This window comes from Ranitomeya imitator, chromosome 2 (assembly GCF_032444005.1).
Source record: "Ranitomeya imitator isolate aRanImi1 chromosome 2, aRanImi1.pri, whole genome shotgun sequence".
Taxonomy (NCBI): domain Eukaryota; kingdom Metazoa; phylum Chordata; class Amphibia; order Anura; family Dendrobatidae; genus Ranitomeya; species Ranitomeya imitator.
This window is the reverse complement of record NC_091283.1, coordinates 1,940,622-1,961,866: the sequence shown is the minus strand read 5'-3', so window position 1 is coordinate 1,961,866 and position 21,245 is coordinate 1,940,622. Positions and strand designations below refer to the sequence as shown.

At 41.2% G+C, this 21,245-nt stretch overlaps 1 protein-coding gene across 4 annotated transcripts in view; it reads right to left on the bottom strand.

The window, feature by feature from the left end:
• Window positions 1-21,245, bottom strand: part of DIAPH2 (diaphanous related formin 2) — a 1,874,941-nt gene that overhangs the window by 1,374,511 nt on the left and 479,185 nt on the right. For all 4 annotated transcript variants that reach the window (XM_069746079.1, XM_069746080.1, XM_069746081.1 and 1 more), the window contains 4 exons: window positions 14,798-14,872; window positions 14,647-14,716; window positions 13,697-13,833; window positions 10,310-10,418 (listed from right to left, as the gene is read on the bottom strand). In XM_069746079.1, coding sequence (XP_069602180.1) covers window positions 10,310-10,418; window positions 13,697-13,833; window positions 14,647-14,716; window positions 14,798-14,872 — 391 coding nt within the window. The remainder of the gene's footprint in view (window positions 1-10,309; window positions 10,419-13,696; window positions 13,834-14,646; window positions 14,717-14,797; window positions 14,873-21,245) is intronic.

Sequence of the window (21,245 nt, the reverse complement as noted above, 5' to 3'; positions counted from 1 at the left end):
CGGCTCAGCAGTCAGTATCACACAGGATAGGATTAGATACACGGCTCAGCAGTCAGTATCACACAGGATAGGATTAGATACACGGCTCAGCAGTCAGTATCACACAGGAGAGGATTAGATACACGGCTCAGCAGACAGTATCACACAGGATAGGATTAGATACACGGCTCAGCAGTCAGTATCACACAGGATAGGATTAGATACACGGCTCAGCAGTCAGTATCACACAGGAGAGGATTAGATACACGGCTCAGCAGTCAGTATCACACAGGATAGGATTAGATATACAGCTCAGCAGTCAGTATCACACAGGATAGGATTAGATACACAGCTCAGCAGTCAGTATCACACAGGATAGGATTAGATACACAGCTCTGCAGACAGTATCACACAGGAGAGGATTAGATACACAGCTCAGCAGTCAGTATCACACAGGATAGGATTAGATACACAGCTCAGCAGTCAGTATCACACAGGATAATATCAGATACACAGGTCAGCAGACAGTATCACACAGGATAGGATTAGATACACAGCTCAGCAGACAGTATGACACAGGAGAGGATTAGATACACAGCTCAGCAGATGGCATCACACAGTACATGATTAGATACAGCAGCTTCCCAGCAGACTATCACTGGAGGGGAGATTTGTTTCACTACGGTGTTAGCTTTGGTGGTGGCAACCTAGTAAATTCCTCCAGCACACTAAGTGCTGAGAGGGGTTAATCGGCTATGTTCAGTGCTCGGTTGATTGGACAGCTGTAGAGTGGGAGGAGGGAGGACAATACATACTCATCCATCTAGAGCATTTAGTGTGGGGAGGGCCTGGAGGTGCAAATTCCGAAGTTATGGTTTCATGCTGAGAAAAGCTGAACCTTGTATTCTTTGTTCCTGAAGCGGGTGGATTCACGTAGCAAAAAGGACAGTGACATATGTTATGTTTTGTTTTCCTGGGAGGTCAGGTTTTTTTTTTGCTAACATTGTACTGGTTTATGCAGGATTTCTAATAAACCAGTGGAAGTTTTAAAGAGACAGTGTTCCTCTGTCTACCTCTATGGACAGCCAAGTGAGACGATCTACCACAGTGGGTGGAGAATGCGGACAAGATTCCCAGGAAGCAAGTGTGACGGCTGTGGACAAACGGCATGTCCTGAGTGAAGGCGGCTGTAGGGATGGAACAGTGGTCAGAGAAAAATGGAGGAGCTGATCAAGCATCTGGTCCAAAGCCAGCAGCTCCAGCAACAGCTGGCACAACATGAGACAAGTAAGCTCCTGCTGCAACAGCTGGCGCAACATGAGACAAGTAAACTCCTGCTGCAACAGCTGGCACAACATGAGACAAGTAAGGTCCTGCTGCAACAGCTGGCACAACATGAGACAAGTAAGCTCCTGCTGCAACAGCAGGCACAACATGAGACAAGTAAGCACCTGCTGCAACAGCTGGCACAACATGAGACAAGTAAGGTCCTGCTGCAACAGCTGGCACAACATGAGACAAGTAAGCTCCTGCTGCAACAGCTGGCACAACATGAGACAAGTAAGCTCCTGCTGCAACAGCTGGCACAACATGAGACAAGTAAGCTCCTGCTGCAACAGCTGGCACAACATGAGACAAGTAAGTTCCTGCTGCAACAGCTGGCACAACATGAGACAAGTAAGCTCCTGCTGCAACAGCTGGCACAACATGAGACAAGTAAGCTCCTGCTGCAACAGCTCGCACAACATGAGACAAGTAAGCTCCTGCTGCAACAGCAGGTACAGAGCCGGGACCCGTTTACAGAGTTGCCAGGAAGGACACAGGTTGCTGGTCATGAAATCCTGCCAGAACCACAAGTGCGGGTGAACCAAAAGCTGTATAGAATTCCTGAAAAACCCCGTGAGGTGATTTTGAAGAAGATGAGGAAAATGGTGAGCCTGGACGTAGTCAAGAAGTCAAGAATCTGCGGGTCCAGCCCCACTGTCCTTGTGCGGAAGTCTGGTTGACAGTGGGGTTTCTGCAACAACCACAGGAAACTATATGCGGTGTCTAAATGTGATGCATATCCAGTGCACCGCGTCAATCATCTCATAGACAAGAAGGATCAGCCAGATACATCACCATTCTGGACCCAACGAGAGGTTACTGGCAAATCCTTCTCTCTCAGAGTGGAGAGGACAAGGCGTCCTTCTCTACACCTAAAACTTGCTTTCATAATACCATAATTCTATTTGGGCTTCATCTTTTGGAGGGCCTTGAACCGGATTTTAGCCCCTCACAAAACGTATTGCAGGAAAACACTTGCAGAAGGTCCGTGACGTGCTGGATGCGTTGACGGGGGGATTACCATAAACCGAAAGAGATGTGCCATGAGGAAAGAGAAGGAAAAATACTTGGGCTACAGAGTCGAATAAAGCCACAAGTGAATAAGGGAGAGGTAATCCAAAATTGGCCGCAAGTGGTCTCCAAGAAACAGGATAAGCCATTTCTGGGAATGGTAGGATATTATTGGCGTTTTATCCTGAATTTTGCCATGATAGCCGCACCCCTGACCAACATTCTTAAAGGCATGAAGACGTTGATGGCTAAATGGTATCTTGAAGCAGAGATGGATTTCCAAGCGTTGAAACTCAGGACTTCAACCTTCATGTAGAGCACAGGCCTGAGAAACTGCACAGAAACACAGATGCCATGTGTAGACTTCCCTGTTTGGCGACTGAAGGAGCCAAAACCCCCAGCTTTGGGCAGAGGGGGATCTATGTGACAAAGTCACTGGCAATGTCCTGGAAGGGGGGTATTTCTCACTTTGGGTGTTAGTTTCAGTGGTAGCAACCCAGCGAATGCTCCAGCACATGAAATGCTGGAAGGGGTTAATCAGCCATGTTTAGTGCTAGTGCAGCGCCCCAGAGTCCTGGTTCATTGCAGTAATGTTATTCTTCCACCAGGGGGAGTGATGTTACGTCTGAAGGCAATGAAGGAGATCTTCTGTCCAGGTATCACAACCACAAAACACACTTCACACTCCAGTCCGCCAGGGGGAGCCACGTTTCTATCTATTAGGGCATTCTTCACACTTTGGTAAAACTGGTGGGTTGGTTAGGAAGTTAGACAGAAGCTGACTGGAGGGAGTAGGAGATAGTCAGTGATTCCCGACTGAATTTGGCAGAGGCTGGATGGAGTGGGTTCCAGCCAGCTCCAGACTGCGGCCTGCGGAAGACGGAGGTATACGGAGCCGCGCCTGCATCCCATGCGGCAGCATCCCAAGAAGGAAACATTGAAAGGAATTGTGTTGCAGTGAGTGAGCAACGAAGTCATAGCAACAGGAGAGGAATATCAGAGGGACATCAGCTAGAAGCAAGCTGCCTCATTCTGAAACGCAGTACCGGTAGCCAGAACACCGAGGGAGTAAGGATCTCTATGCCGTTACTTCAGAGACTGGCAAGACAGTTGATTCCACGTTGACTGCCCGACCATATAACCAGGAGGCAGGGTGGCAACTTGTGGAGGCCGGGGCATCTCTAGGGTCCCTATAAAAAGCCTCAGGCCACCAGTCATACAGGTTTGTCCTGGGGGACAGAGAGAAAGAAGAGACTTAACATCTGCAATAGTTGTGAGGACCTTACCGAGTTGCACAGCAGGGGGAGACTACAACACTCAGGCGCTAGAGGAAGGCTATTGAATTCCACCTGGATAAGGGGACTCTGGAATTGCCTTCAGACCGGCCGGACTCTGCCTGCCCTGTGATCGGGTGCTCTGGACTGTGGATGCTGAAGCCTTCAGTAAAGAGGTAAAGAGACTGCAACCTTGTGTCCTCGTTCTTCACTGCGCCTCACACCATCACCATCCACCTTACTGGGAAGCCCTGGGGATATACTTCACCTGTGGGAAGGTATACCATCCAGCTGCCATAACATCACCCCAGCGGACCCCACAGCAGCGTTGGTCACACTGACCGAACACCACAGGTGGCGTCACAAACACATTATCCCTTTAAAGACCTTTCCCCCACAATTTACAGAGGACCTCCCGAGGGCCACGGACCGGGTCAGCCACCGTGACATCCCCACTGAGTACAGAAGAAGGGCCCGGATCTGAGTAACCCCACAGCTCTTGGGGGCGCTCCACTAGGTTGGTGGAACAGCTGTAGAGTGTGAGGGTCCAGAGGATGCAGCCGTCTAGAACGTTCCGTGTGGGGTGGGCCTGGAGGTGCCGAGCTCTGGAGCTGTGGGCTCATGGTCAGGGAAGTAGAACCTTTTGTTGTTTGTTGCTGAAGCCGACAGATTCCCGCAGTGACAAGGACGGTGCCATGTGTGATTTTTGTTTGTTGGGTTTTTTTGTTGCTAAAGTTGCATTGATTTATGGATTACTTTTAATAAACCAGTGGAACATTTAAAGAGATGGTGTTCCTGCGTCTAAATCTATCACAATATATCTCATTTAGGTCGCTATGAATTATGTGAGTTTATCAATAACAATTTAGGGTGCAGAACACAGACACCATCGCCCCAAAATCCCGGGAATGGACACAGGAGAAGCATCGGCCCATCTGCTGTCTACAGGAAAGGGGCGAAGGAGACATCTGATCCTGATGATTGCACACATTAATATTACACTACAGAACGAGACTCTGCGGGGGGCCTAGGAAGCCGAGACCCAGGCTGCAGCCCCCGCGAGGACACAGGTCCAGTGGTGCTAAGATTAGTGAATGTATAGAATCACTGAGCAATGAGACCGGCTGCAGCGCTACCACATTGTGCGTTTCCTCATCGTGTTCAGGATCTCTGCTCCCTGTCAGTGAATGAAAACGGCCAGAGAATGAAAGGCCGGACATGACTGACAACCAGGGCACAACAAGAGGAAATCTCTCTGGAATCTGCCACAGTGTAAAGAATGTGTCATTGTAAAGACCAGGAAAAGAAGGAAGAGAAAAGGACAGTAAAAAAAGAAGGAAAAGAGTAATAAAAGAAACAAAGAATGAAAGAAAAAGAAACAAATAGTGAAATAAAGAAAGAGACAGAAAGAATGAACTAAAGAAGGAGATAAAAAGAGAAAAAGAAAGAAAAAGAGAGAAAGAGTGAAAAACAAGAAAGAAAGAAAGAAAGAAAGAAAGAAAGAAAGAAAGAAAGAAAGAAAAGCGGAAAAGAAGGAAAAAGAGAGAGAGAAAAACAGAGAAAGAAAGAAAGAAAGAATGAAAAAAAGAAGAAGACAGAAAGAGAGAAAGTAAGATAAAGACTAGATCTGGCCGGTAATGGTCATTTGCGGCGTTCTTTCCTCTAGATGCGGTGCAGCCGCGGTCACTTGCTCGTCCTTCCAATTAGCGCTTTCTTAGTGGTAAATTGGTTCCGTGGCTTCTGGACACTTATTTGCAGCGGATATTCTGCACAATTGAAAACACTTTCAGCTCGGCACATGTGCTATTAAACAGAGCAGGCAGTAAGTGTCTGAGCACAAAGGCAATAATCTTCAGGAATACAGCCATTATCAGTGCTTAATGTCCCACGGCTATGGTGGCCATTTGTAAAAATCTAGCAAAAATATCGTTAGCTGTGTTAACAAACCAATTTTCCAGAAAAATGTTGTTATACAAAGTTCTACACAACACTAAAATAGATATACAGCGGTCGGGAAGCCAATAACAGACGCAAGTTTAACAATCGCACGCTGCTCATAAATATGTTTCCTGTTCAAAAAGCCAAGAACATGGAAATTGGTGATGCTATTAGAATAAGACTATTAAGCTTTCAAAATACTAGTAAAAAGTCTATAACTCATAAATCTAAAATTGACATCCACAAGAAATAATGCTGCTCCTAAGTACAAAAATATAACTACTATAATACTGCCCCTATGTACACGAATATAACTACTATAATACTGCCCCTATGTACAAGAATATAACTACTATAATACTGCCCCTATGTACAAGAATATAACTACTATAATACTGCCCCTATGTACAAGAATATAACTACTATAATACTGCCCCTATGTACAAGAATATAACTACTATAATACTGCTCCTATATACAAAAATATAACTACTATAATACTGCCCCTATGTACACGAATATAACTACTATAATACTGCCCCTATGTACAAGAATATAACTACTATAATACTGCCCCTATGTACAAGAATATAACTACTATAATACTGCCCCTATGTACAAGAATATAACTACTATAATACTGCTCCTATCTACAAGAATATAACTACTATAATACTGCCCCTATGTACAAGAATATAACTACTATAATACTGCTCCTATGTACAAGAATATAACTACTATAATACTGCTCCTATGTACAAGAATATAACTACTATAATACTGCTCCTATGTATATGAATATAACTACTATAATACTGCCCCTATGTACAAGAATATAACTACTATAATACTGCCCCTATGTACAAGAATATAACTACTATAATACTGCTCCTATGTACAAGAATATAACTACTGTAATACTGCTCCTATGTACAAGAATATAACTACTATAATACAGCTCCTATGTACAAGAATATAACTACTATAATACTGCCCCTATGTACAAGAATATAACTACTATAATACTGCCCCTATGTACAAGAATATAACTACTATAATACTGCCCCTATGTACAAGAATATAACTACTATAATACTGCTCCTATGTACAAGAATATAACTACTATAATACTGCTCCTATGTACAAGAATATAACTACTATAATACTGCCCCCTATGTACAAGAATATAACTACTATAATACTGCTCCTATGTACAAGAATATAACTACTATAATACTGCCCCTATGTACAAGAATATAACTACTATAATACTGCTCTTATGTACAAGAATATAACTACTATAATACTGCCCCTATGTACAAGAATATAACTACTATAATACTGCTCTTATGTACAAGAATATAACTACTATAATACTGCTCCCTATGTACAAGAATATAACTACTATAATACTGCCTCTATGTACAAGAATATAACTACTATAATACTGCTCCTATGTACAAGAATATAACTACTATAATACTGCATCTATGTACAAGAATATAACTACTATAATACTGCTCCTATATACAGGAATATAACTACTATAATACTGCCCCTATGTACAAGAATATAACTACTATAACACTGCCCCCTATGTACAAGAATATAACTACTATAATACTGCTCCTATGTACAAGAATATAACTACTATAATACTGCTCCTATGTACAAGAATATAACTACTATAATACTGCTCCTATGTATATGAATATAACTACTATAATACTGCCCCTATGTACAAGAATATAACTACTATAATACTGCCCCTATGTACAAGAATATAACTACTATAATACTGCTCCTATGTACAAGAATATAACTACTGTAATACTGCTCCTATGTACAAGAATATAACTACTATAATACAGCTCCTATGTACAAGAATATAACTACTATAATACTGCCCCTATGTACAAGAATATAACTACTATAATACTGCCCCTATGTACAAGAATATAACTACTATAATACTGCCCCTATGTACAAGAATATAACTACTATAATACTGCTCCTATGTACAAGAATATAACTACTATAATACTGCTCCTATGTACAAGAATATAACTACTATAATACTGCCCCCTATGTACAAGAATATAACTACTATAATACTGCTCCTATGTACAAGAATATAACTACTATAATACTGCCCCTATGTACAAGAATATAACTACTATAATACTGCTCTTATGTACAAGAATATAACTACTATAATACTGCCCCTATGTACAAGAATATAACTACTATAATACTGCTCTTATGTACAAGAATATAACTACTATAATACTGCTCCCTATGTACAAGAATATAACTACTATAATACTGCCTCTATGTACAAGAATATAACTACTATAATACTGCTCCTATGTACAAGAATATAACTACTATAATACTGCATCTATGTACAAGAATATAACTACTATAATACTGCTCCTATATACAGGAATATAACTACTATAATACTGCCCCTATGTACAAGAATATAACTACTATAACACTGCCCCCTATGTACAAGAATATAACTACTATAATACTGCTCCTATGTACAAGAATATAACTACTATAATACTGGTCCTATATACAAGAATATAACTACTATAATACTGCACCTATGTACAAGAATATAACTACTATAATACTGCTCTTATGTACAAGAATATAACTACTATAATACTGCCCCTATGTACAAGAATATAACTACTATAATACTGCTCTTATGTACAAGAATATAACTACTATAATACTGCCCCTATGTACAAGAATATAACTACTATAATACTGCTCTTATGTACAAGAATATAACTACTATAATACTGCTCCTATGTACAAGAATATAACTACTATAATACTGCTCCTATGTACAAGAATATAACTACTATAATACTGCATCTATGTACAAGAATATAACTACTATAATACTGCTCCTATATACAGGAATATAACTACTGCTGCCCGACTAATTCTTCTCTCTCCTCGCTACTCCTCCGCTTCCCCCCTCTGCAAATCTCTTCACTGTCTCCCATTCCCTCAGAGTATTCAGTTCACATTACTAACACTAATCTACAAAGCCATCCACAACCTGTCTCCTCCATATATCTCTGAACTAATCTCCCGATATCTTCCCTCACGCAATCTCCAGTCCTCCCAAGACCTCCTTCTCTCCTCCACACTTATTCGCTCCTCATCCAATCGCCCTCAACCTACTGTCTCCTTCCCCATAATCCTGTAGAATGTAAGCCCGCAAGGGCAGGGTCCTCGCCCCTCTGTACCAGTCCGTCATTGTTAGTTTGTTTACTGTATGTGATATTTGTAACTTGTACGTAACCCCTTCTCATGTACAGCACCATGGAATCAATGGTGCTATATAAATAAATAATAATAATAATAATAATAATAATAATACTATAATACTGATCCTATATACAAGAATATAACTACTATAATACTGCTCCTATGTACAAGAATATAACTACTATAATACTGCTCCTATGTACAAGAATATAACTACTATAATACTGCTCCTATGTACAATAATATAGCTACTATAATACTGCCCCTATGTACAAGAATATAACTACTATAATACTGCTCCTATGTACAAGAATATAACTACTATAATACTGATCCTATATACAAGAATATAACTACTATAATACTGCTTCTATGTACAAGAATATAACTACTATAATACTGCTCCTATGTACAGGAATATAACTACTATAACACTGCTGCTATATTCAAGAATATAACTACTATAATACTGCTGCTATATTCAAGAATATAACTACTATAATACTGCCCCCTATGTACAAGAATATAACTACTATAATACTGCTGCTATATTCAAGAATATAACTACTATAATACTGCTGCTATATTCAAGAATATAACTACTATAATACTGCCCCCTATGTACAAGAATATAACTACTATAATACTGCCACTATGTACAAGAATATAACTACTATAATACTGCCACTATGTACAAGAATATAACTACTATAATACTGCCCCCTATGTACAAGAATATAACTACTATAATACTGCCCCTATGTACAAGAATATAACTATTATAATACTGCCTCTATGTACAAGACTATAACTAGTATAATACTGCCCCTATGTACAAGAATATAACTACTATAATACTGCCACTATGTACAAGAATATAACTACTATAATACTGCCCCTATGTACAAGACTATAACTAGTATAATACTGCCCCTATGTACAAGAATATAACTACTATAATACTGCTCCTATGTACAAGAATATAACTGCTATAATACTGCCCCTATGTACAAGAATATAACTACTATAATACTGCCCCTATGTACATGAATATAACTACTATTATACTGCTCTTATGTACAAGAATATAACTACTATAATACTGCTCCTATGTACAGGAATATAACTACTATAATACTGCTGCTATATTCAAGAATATAACTACTATAATACTGCTGCTATATTCAAGAATATAACTACTATAATACTGCCCCCTATGTACAAGAATATAACTACTATAATACTGCTGCTATATTCAAGAATATAACTACTATAATACTGCTGCTATATTCAAGAATATAACTACTATAATACTGCCCCCTATGTACAAGAATATAACTACTATAATACTGCCACTATGTACAAGAATATAACTACTATAATACTGCCACTATGTACAAGAATATAACTACTATAATACTGCTCCTATGTGTGCGTTACTATAGTTGACCTGGTTAGTGGAGTCAGATTTCAAAGTTTTTTAGTACCTGGACATGAAGAGCTTCGTGATTTTCCAATCCTTCCACAATTGGTGTAAAACGCTCTTTGTTGCTAATTTCCGCCGCTATACTAATCGCTTCCAGAAGTTTCTCTAATCTGTCAGACAGAAAAGGAAAATATAACAGTTGACGCTCAATATGAACTCATCAGACATGGAGTAATCACTTTGTGCTTCGCTGTGTATTGATGACTTCTGTTGGGCGCCTGCATACAGGTAGTATAAGGAGTTGGTTCATCCATGCACACAGTGCAGGTACGGCGTCCGCACCCGGGCAAGTGCCAGGACCCTTAGCTGGCGGGGAACTCATATCCTGTCGGGGACACTGGCGCGCTATGGCTGCCTGGTGCCAGCTCCCGCAAGTGGGCCTACCTCCAGCTCAGGGCCCCGGCACTTGTGATACTCACCTCTCCCTGTTCCTGCACTGTGGTGCCCATAATACTGTATGGAGGACTATGTGGTGCCCATAATACTGTATGGATGACTATGTGGTGCCCATAGTACTGTATGGAGGACTATGTGGTGCCCATAACACTGTATGGAGGACTATATGGTGTCCATAATACTGTATGGAGGACTATGTGGTGCTCATAATACTGTATGGAGGACTATGTGGTGCCCATAATACTGTATGGAGGACTATGTGGTGCCCATAACACTGTATGGAGGACTATATGGTGTCCATAATGCTGTATGGAGGACTATGTGGTGCTCATAATACTGTATGGAGGACTATGTGGTGCCCATAACACTGTATGGAGGACTATGTGGTGCCCATAATACTGTATGGAGGACTATGTGGTGCCTGCCCATAATACTGTATGGAGGACTATGTGGTGCCTGTAATACTATATGGAGGACTATGTGGTGCCCATAACACTGTATGGAGGACTATGTGGTGCCCATAATACTGTATGGAGGACTATGTGGTGCCCTTAAGACTGTATGGAGGACTATGTGGTGCCCATAATACTGTATGGAGGACTATGTGGTGCCTGCCCATAATACTGTATGGAGGACTATGTGGTGCCTGTAATACTATATAGAGGACTATGTGGTGCCCATAATACTGTATGGAGGACTATGTGGTGCCCTTAATACTGTATGGAGGACTATGTGGTGCCCATAATACTGTATGGAGGACTATGTGGTGCCCATAATACTGTATGGAGGACTATGAGGTGCCCATAATACTGTATGGAGGACTGTGTGGTGCCCATAACACTGTATGGAGGACTATATGGTGTCCATAATGCTGTATGGAGGACTATGTGGTGCCCATAATACTGTATGGAGGACTATGTGGTGCCCATAATACTGTATGGAGGACTAAGTGATGCTCATAATACTGTATGGAGGACTATGTGGTGCCCATAATACTGTATGGAGGACTATGTGGTGCCCATAATACTGTATGGAGGACTATGTGGTGCCCATAATACTGTACGGAGGATTATTTGGTGCCCATAACACTGTATGGAGGACTATATGGTGTCCATAATGCTGTATGGAGGACTATGTGGCGCTCATAATACTGTATGGAGGACTATATGGTGTCCATAATGCTGTATGGAGGACTATGTGGTGTCCATAATACTGTACGGAGGACTATGTGGTGCCCATAATACTGTATGGAGGACTATGTGGTGTCCATAATGCTGTATGGAGGACTATGTGGTGTCCATAATGCTGTATAGAGGACTATGTGGTGCCCATAATACTGTATGGAGGACTATGTGGTGCCCATAATACTGTATGGAGGACTATGAGGTGCCCATAATACTGTATGGAGGACTATGAGGTGCCCATAATACTGTATGGAGGACTATGTGGTGTCCATAATACTGTATGGAGAACTATGTGGTGCCCATAATACTGTATGGAGGACTATGAGGTGCACATAATACTGTATGGAGGACTATATGGTGTCCATAATACTGTATGGAGGACTATGTGGTGCCCATAATACTGTATGGAGGACTATGTGGTGCCCATAATACTGTATGGAGGACTAAGTGATGCTCATAATACTGTATGGAGGACTATGTGGTGCCCATAATACTGTATGGAGGACTATGTGGTGCCCATAATACTGTATGGAGGACTATGTGGTGCCCATAACACTGTATGGAGGACTATGTGGTGCCCATAACACTGTATGGAGGACTATATGGTGTCCATAATGCTGTATGGAGGACTATGTGGCGCTCATAATACTGTATGGAGGACTATGTGGTGCCCATAATACTGTATGGAGAACTATGTGGTGCCCATAATACTGTATGGAGGACTATGTGGTGCCCATAACACTGTATGGAGGACTATGTGGTGCCCATAACACTGTATGGAGGACTATATGGTGTCCATAATGCTGTATGGAGGACTATGTGGCGCTCATAATACTGTATGGAGGACTATGTGGTGTCCATAATACTGTATGGAGGACTATGTGGTGCCCATAATACTGTATGGAGAACTATGTGGTGCACATAATACTGTATGGAGGACTATGTGGTGCACATAATACTGTATGGAGGACTATGTGGTGCCCATAATGCTGTATGGAGGACTATGAGGTGCCCATAATACTGTATGGAGGACTATACTGTCCGGTTTCTGAGCTATTGTGGAATGTACAATAGTTATCTCTCATGTAATGTAATAAGTGACATTTTTGGCATTGTACTGGACCTATTCTTCTTATCTGTGCTTCATGAATCCCATAGAATGTAAGCACCCACAAGGACGGGGTCCTCTCCCCTCTGTACCAGTCTGTGTACTGTAAACGATATCTATAACCCTGTATGTAGCCCCCTTCTCATGTACAGCAACATGGAATTAATGGTGCTATATAAATAAATAATAACAATAATGTATCAGGGGCTCATGGAGAGTCTTTCGCCCGGGGCCCACGACAACCTGGAGCCGGCCAGACACATTGGATGGCTCTGGTATATCCTGGCCTCCGTCATTAATGGAAGTAACAATGGTGTGAACACAGCCTTACTCAGGGGCACAGACCAGCCATGACATGAGGCTTCTAGGGAGACCATGGACATTAAATCGAGGCCAATTCCAGCAACTGTGATCTAGTCACAGACGATCAGCTCCTGGATTCAGGACCCCAATCCGTCCTTTTTATTCTTTGAACGCTCCGGGCCATCGGGGATGTTGGATTTTGTGGCCGATGATCTGCAGTGGTCGCAGTGGTCCCCTGGACACAGTCACTGCAGATCATCGGCCAACGCCACCCGATGTGAGAACGGGGACATCGCTAAGCCTTCATTGCTCGGGCCACGGGGTGCGGCCAGCTCTAGAAATCCATGGAAGCCGCTGCGACCTTTGTAAGTATTAACGCTCAGCGCACGTCACGTACATATTGTCCTCCCCAACAATGCAGATGGCCGACAGGATCTTCAGAATCTCCGTCATCATGTTCGCTTGCTTTGGATCGATGGCTCTTGCCAGAAGAGTTAAACTTCGTTCTTCTCCCAACATCCTCTGCAGGCCGTACTGTAGAAGAGAAGAAATATCATCCGATCTAGAAGGTTCTCCAGCTCGGTGGTCATCCCCGGACCTCGGGGCCGCACTCGCACCTCCACATTTCCCTTCTAGCAGGTAGAATGGTTTTATTTGGTGGAGTTTATGGGGTAATAAAAACATAAATGGGGTGAAGTCTATATTATATTCCCTGGAAAACAGCCGGAGGGGCGACTGTCAGCAAAATGCTGACAGTTTCCACTTCTCAGAAAGATGTGAACCAGGAAAATGGAGTATTAATGTTTATATGAATGAGAACTTGATGGCTAAAATGAAGTCTGACCCGAGATACAAGCGTAACAATGGTACAAGACGTGACCCGAGATACAAACGTAACAATGGCACAAGACGTGACCCGAGATACAAGCGTAACAATGGCACAAGACGTGACCCGAGATACAAGCGTAACAATGGCACAAGACGTGACCCGAGATACAAACGTAACAATGGCACAAGACGTGACCCGAGATACAAGCGTAACAATGGCACAAGACGTGACCCGAGATACAAACGTAACAATGGTACAAGACGTGACGCTGGCTCTTCTCTCTGATATACAACCCTCCATCTGCGGAAAGCTTAGCGGAAGAACATTCTTCCTTGTGGTGTGATCAGTTTATTCTAATTGGTCGAGTGGCAGAAATTGGTTATTTGTATCCTGGTAATTTACGGAATGACTTGTCCCCACATTGTCATAGACACAATCGGCCGAGGGGAAGGCAATCCGTCATCTTCATCGAGAAGAACGGGAGCGGCAGGAGCGAGAGCGCCGGGGAGGCCTCCTACCTTATTGTTCATGAACGCTTTCAGGCACTGGATCAGTTTATGCTGATTTTTCTTGTCAATATTTTCCTGCCTTGGGATGAAAAGAAAAACAGATTAAAAGTAAGATGAAGTTTGGGAAGCAGAAGCTGAGGACAACGATGAGGACACTTACTGTTTCTTGTCCAGCAGCTTCTCCAGAACATCCAAGAGGAGCCCGAGACCTTCATGTCCAAAGTTGTTAACCCAACTGTTGGAAGAGAAAATGCTTATTACTGTGGTGCAAGTGCCCAACCCCCGGTGCAGGACACAACCGGCCGACATCAGTGATAGGAGTCGGAGGGGTTCACTACGGTGACTGGTGCCGTGGAACCACAGGCCCTCCTACGATTCCAGCGGTAACCTGCTGGGAAGACAAACGCTAGGCTATGTTCACACTGGACGGTTTTTCTGCTAATTTTCCGCTGCATTTGACAGTACGTGTCTCTGAGTTTTCAGCAATCTCATGCACACACATTGGTTTATGGTCATCAGCATTTTGTGCTTTGCTGCATTTTTTGGACGTTGAGCATGTCACGTCTTTCAGTGTTTTTCACCCATTGCATTGAATGGAAAAACCTGCATTTTTTGCCGCTTCTTTCCTGCCAAGCCATCAGGTTTTGCTGCTAAAATAAAAGACAGCAAAAACGCCCAGTGTGATCTAAGCCTTACAGCCACGTGCCAAGTAGCCGGAGACGTCATTGGGGGCGAGTCGATACACTAACAGAAGACAGTGATGCCCCCAGAACATATTCAGGCCACACCACTAGGATCACTACTCCAATCATCCCAAACCATAGCCTGGAACCTTTAATGAGACGACGATACACTGCAGACCAGGAGATGGGGAGATGTGGACCCAGCATCCTCCAGGGTAACACAATTACAGAACTCCGGGGCGAAGCGGCTAAACGACTAAATCAGCAGATCTGTCTCCCACCTCCCCATTGCCTCCAGTTAGCGGCCTCCACATGACAATGATGATTTACAATTGTTTTACACTCCCACGTATTTACTGGATTATGTGAACAGATGTTCTACCTGGAGGTGCAAAATCAAACCGTTTATTAAAAACAATCAGAGACACTTCATCTTCTTTCCTCTACTTTTTGACAAGATGGAGACAACTGAAACACAGACTAACAAACTTTTCACAGCTCTTCTCAAACTTAAGGCTTGTTAACAAGTGACTGTCGACAGATCAGAATGATTTGTGGGATCTGATGATGAGAAATGCTGCATGCAACAGAGTGATGACATCATGATAAAAATATACACATTGTTTCAGCTGCAGAAAACAGAATATCATTATAGAGGAATGTAGCTGTGAATCCAGAGCTGGGCTGAAATCAAACACTTATTAGAAAGCCGCAGCAGCATATAAGTTATTATACAATAGTACTGAGCACAGTAGCTGTGTATCCACTATTGAAGTGAGATGAAAAAAATAAGCTTACTAGAAACAACAGCATGGAAGAGATTATACAGCAGTACTGAGACATGTAGCTGTGAATCCAGAAAAGTGATGAGATAACCAATTGTTAGAAAGCTTAAGCAAAATGGAAGTCATTATAAAGTAGTTCTGAGCATAAATCCAGAACTGGGGTGAAATAAAAGCAGCAACAGCATAGGAATATATTATACTGCCGTTCTATGTAGTGTAGCCTTGAATCCAGAACTGAGGTGAAATACGATTGAAACCAGCAGCTTGGAGGACATTATACAGCAGTACTGAACAGTATATTTGTCATGATTCGTATTGGGACCCAACGGGTGATCGGTCGGTGGACGGCGCAACACACACACACACAACGGGATGGTATTGGGGAGAGGAAGGCGTTACAGATAGGGAAATGGGGGATGATCACCACCTGAGCTCAAACCTGAGCCTGTCCCTGCACTCCCCTAACACCCTAAGTGGGTCCTTCCCCCCACCTCCATCACGAACCTAAGTTCCTCGCTGTCACCTAATACTGTCCTGGCTAGTGTACTGGCTGGCAAGGGGCGCTAGCCTTACCACTGCAGATAATACCAAACAGGGGACAGTAACAAACACCAAAAGGACAAGGTGAAAATACAGCACTTAGCTTCCAGACACCGCTGACAAGCTCCACACCACAGATAGCACAGAAAAAGGACTCCAATCACCAGACGTGGCTGACACCAGAGAGCTGCTCCTGCTAGGCTGGTCTCCAAAGGTAAACACTATCGCCAACAGTCAGCTGAGGCATCACATGACCATTTAAAGGATGGTGGGAGTGGTCACCACCTGCATCAGCTGACCCAGCAACACTGCAGTTACACCAGATTAACCCCCGATAGACTGAAAGAAAAAAAGCTACATTTAAACAAAGTGGAACCAGAGCTGCCACAAATCTAAAAATGGATCTTGACAATATCTATACCTCTAGAATTAGGTAAAGATAATTACTAAAAGCATGAGCAGCATGGGGATATTATTCAGTAGGTCTGAGAAGTAAAGCTGCGAATGAAAAACTGGGATAAAATGAAACGATTGTAAGAAATCATCAGCTTGCAAGAGAATATACAGAAGGAGCTACCAGCACGGATGTGAAATCAGCACTCGAGAGAGATCAAATAGAAGTATTGGCAGCATAAAAGACATTATCCAGTAATACTGAGCAGTGCAGCTGTGAATTCATCACAAGTTACATAACACACTAGAAAGCAGCAGCAAGGCTCTACTGTATGTGCTTCGGTCTCTCTTGAATTCCAGTCTGCTCCACCTCACTCCATAGACTTAAAAAGGCCACTGTAATCTGATCCCTCAGTGAGTTATCAGTCAGTCTTGTTTTGACCAAACCAGATTTTAGAGGGATTTCAGTGCAAATGAGGAGCTTAGATGACAGGGGAGGGGGAAGAAGAAGTGGCTCATATGTGGAGAAAGAAGCAGACGTCTCTAAGACATTGTTTCTTCTGTTGGCTTGTTTTATTGTTAAATGACTGTGACCACATAACCCCTGACTGGGATTTTGGGTCCCCATTACTGAGCGCACCCCCTGGGTCTTCACTGAAGGCGTCTGGTCCTTGTGCATAATGGGTTGTATGTGTCATGATCCAGACCGGGTTTTGAGTCCTATCTTCCCCTTTTGCCGGTCTGCTCATGCCAGGGGTTAACTTTCTCAGCCTCAGTCTGGGCTCAGTTTGGCTATTTATCTCCGCAGTGTCCTGCGGACCATGTCAGCTACAGTTTCTGCCTATGGCGTGTGTACCTAACATTTGCCCTGATTTGTCCTGCTGATTGCTTACTGAACCTGTGTCTGTTTATCCCCTCTTCCCTTTCCGACTCTGTGTTCCCCTTTCATGTACTGACTCACTGGTTTTGACTTGGCTTGGACCCTGACCTGTTGTTTTATCGCTTGTCTTTGGCATATCTGCTCCTAACTGGTACTGACCCATTTGGCTTGTTATTGATTCTGTGTTGGTAATGTAATTGATGCAAATAAGATTAGTTATAATTATGGCTCATAAACAAAGAAAACGAAAACCTTTAAAAAATATCAAGAGGTATTAATTGACTCTGCTTATTCCTTTTGTACTGCGCTACAGTCTAATATTTGACCCGGCTTGTTGTGACCATCCTGCTGCCACCTGGTGGCCTCGCTGCTGCACTGCAGGTCTGGTTTTGCTGTGTACAGTCCTCATTCCACTCTATTGCCACCTAGTGGAGCTTGCAATTACCTGCATTGTAGCAGAATGACAGTGTGCTTTTCTATATTCCACGCCACTGTTTATAGCCAAATACAAGCTCCGTTACACGCGGCCGTGAGTGGGCTGATAATCACATGTGGATACTGCCGCAGTCGTGAGGAGAAATACACAACAAGGGCAGATCATTAGCCATGGATTTGTTTGGTGGGATTACAGTGTTATGTACCTAATTATCAAAATTAAATAATGAAATATTCCATCACCATCTGCTACAAATTAAGTTTGTCAATTACTTTCAAGGCGGCTTGATGGAAATATATCAAACCCTTTATGCTCGCCCGAAAGCAACAAAAAGGAAAAAAACTATTCTGGTGTTTAAGAATTCAGATAACATGATGTAAACGTGTAAGGCAAGAAAATTATTACCATTATTATCAGCAACCTCACTGACGGGAGAAGGAACAGATGTCGTGCAAAACGCCGATCTGTGGTTTCCTTCAGCTCTAATTGATAGATGGAAATCTGGATAAAAACATAAAATAAAACAATAGAAACCCACGGAATGAGGCGGCGTAACCGTCCGCACCATGTGATGAAGAGCAAAAGGACAGATTTCACAAACTACATTATCCAGACCCAACTGCTGTGATCGTGTTATCACAATCCGATGCAGAAACAAGCAGATAAATCGCAATGTACAATAATATAACTAATATAATACTGCCCCTATGTGCAAGAATATAACTACTATAATACTGCTCCTATGTACAAGAATATAACTACTATAATACTGCTCCTATATACAAGAATATAACTACTATAATACTGCCCCTATGTACAAGAATATAACTACTATAATACTGCCTCCTATGTACAAGAATATAACTACTATAATACTGCCCCTATGTACAAGAATATAACTACTATAATACTGCCTCCTATGTACAAGAATATAACTACTATAATACTGCCCCTATGTACAAGAATATAACTACTATAATACTGCTCCTATGTACAAGAATATAACTATAATACTGCTCCTATGTACAAGAATATAACTATAATACTGCTCCTATGTACAAGAATATAACTACTATAATACTGCCCCTATATACAAGAATATAACTACTATAATACTGCCTCCTATGTACAAGAATATAACTACTATAATACTGCCTCCTATGTACAAGAATATAACTACTATAATTCTGCCCCTATGTACAAGAATATAACTACTATAATACTGCCCCTATGTACAAGAATATAACTACTATAATACTGCCTCCTATGTACAAGAATATAACTACTATAATACTGCCCCTATGTACAAGAATATAACTACTATAATACTGCCCCTATGTACAAGAATATAACTACTATAATACTGCCCCTATGTACAAGAATATAACTACTATAATACTGCCCCTATGTACAAGAATATAACTATAATACTGCTCCTATGTACAAGAATATAACTACTATAATACTGCCCCTATATACAAGAATATAACTACTATAATACTGCCCCTATGTACAAGAATATAACTACTGTAATACTGCCCCTGGGTACAAGAATATAACTACTATAATACTGCTCCTATGTACAAGAATATAACTACTATAATACTGCTCCTATGTACAAGAATATAACTACTATAATACTGCCTCTATGTACAAGAATATAACTACTATAATACTGCCCCCATGTAAAGAATATAACTACTATAATACTGCTCCTATGTACAAGAATATACCTGCTATAATATGGCCCCTATGTACAAGAATATAACTACTATAATACTGCCCCCTATGTACAAGAATATAACTATAATACTGCTCCTATGTACAAGAATATAACTACTATAATACTGCCCCTATATACAAGAATATAACTACTATAATACTGCCCCTATGTACAAGAATATAACTACTGTAATACTGCCCCTGGGTACAAGAATATAACTACTATAATACTGCTCCTATGTACAAGAATATAACTACTATAATACTGCTCCTATGTACAAGAATATAACTACTATAATACTGCCCCATGTACAAGAATATAACTACTATAATACTGCTCCTATGTACAAGAATATAACTACTATAATACTGCCCCATGTACAAGAATATAACTACTATAATACTGCTCCTATGTACAAGAATATAACTACTATAATACTGCTCCTATCTACAAGAATATAACTACTATAATACTGCCCCTATGTACAAGAATATAACTACTATAATACTGCTCCTATGTACAAGAATATAACTACTATAATACTGCTCCTATGTACAAGAATATAACTACTATAATACTGCTCCTATGTACAAGAATATAACTACTATAATACTGCTCCTATGTACAAGAATATAACTACTATAATACTGCTCCTATGTACAAGAATATAACTACTATAATACTGCTCCTATGTACAAGAATATAACTACTATAATACTGCTCTTATGTACAAGAATATAACTACAATAATACTGCTCCTATGTACAAGAATATAACTACTATAATACTGCTCCTATGTACAAGAATATAACTACTATAATACTGCCCCTATGTACAAGAATATAACTACAATAATACTGCTCCTATGTACAAGAATATAACTACTATAATACTGCTCCTATGTACAAGAATATAACTACTATAATACTGCCCCTATGTACAAGAATATAACTACTATAATACTGCTCCTATGTACAAGAATATAACTACTATAATACTGCTCTTATGTACAAGAATATAACTACTATAATACTGCTCTCATGTACAAGAATATAACTACTATAATACTGCTCCTATGTACAAGAATATAACTACTATAATACTGCTCCTATGTACAAGAATATAACTACTATAATACTGCTCCTATGTACAAGAATATAACTACTAT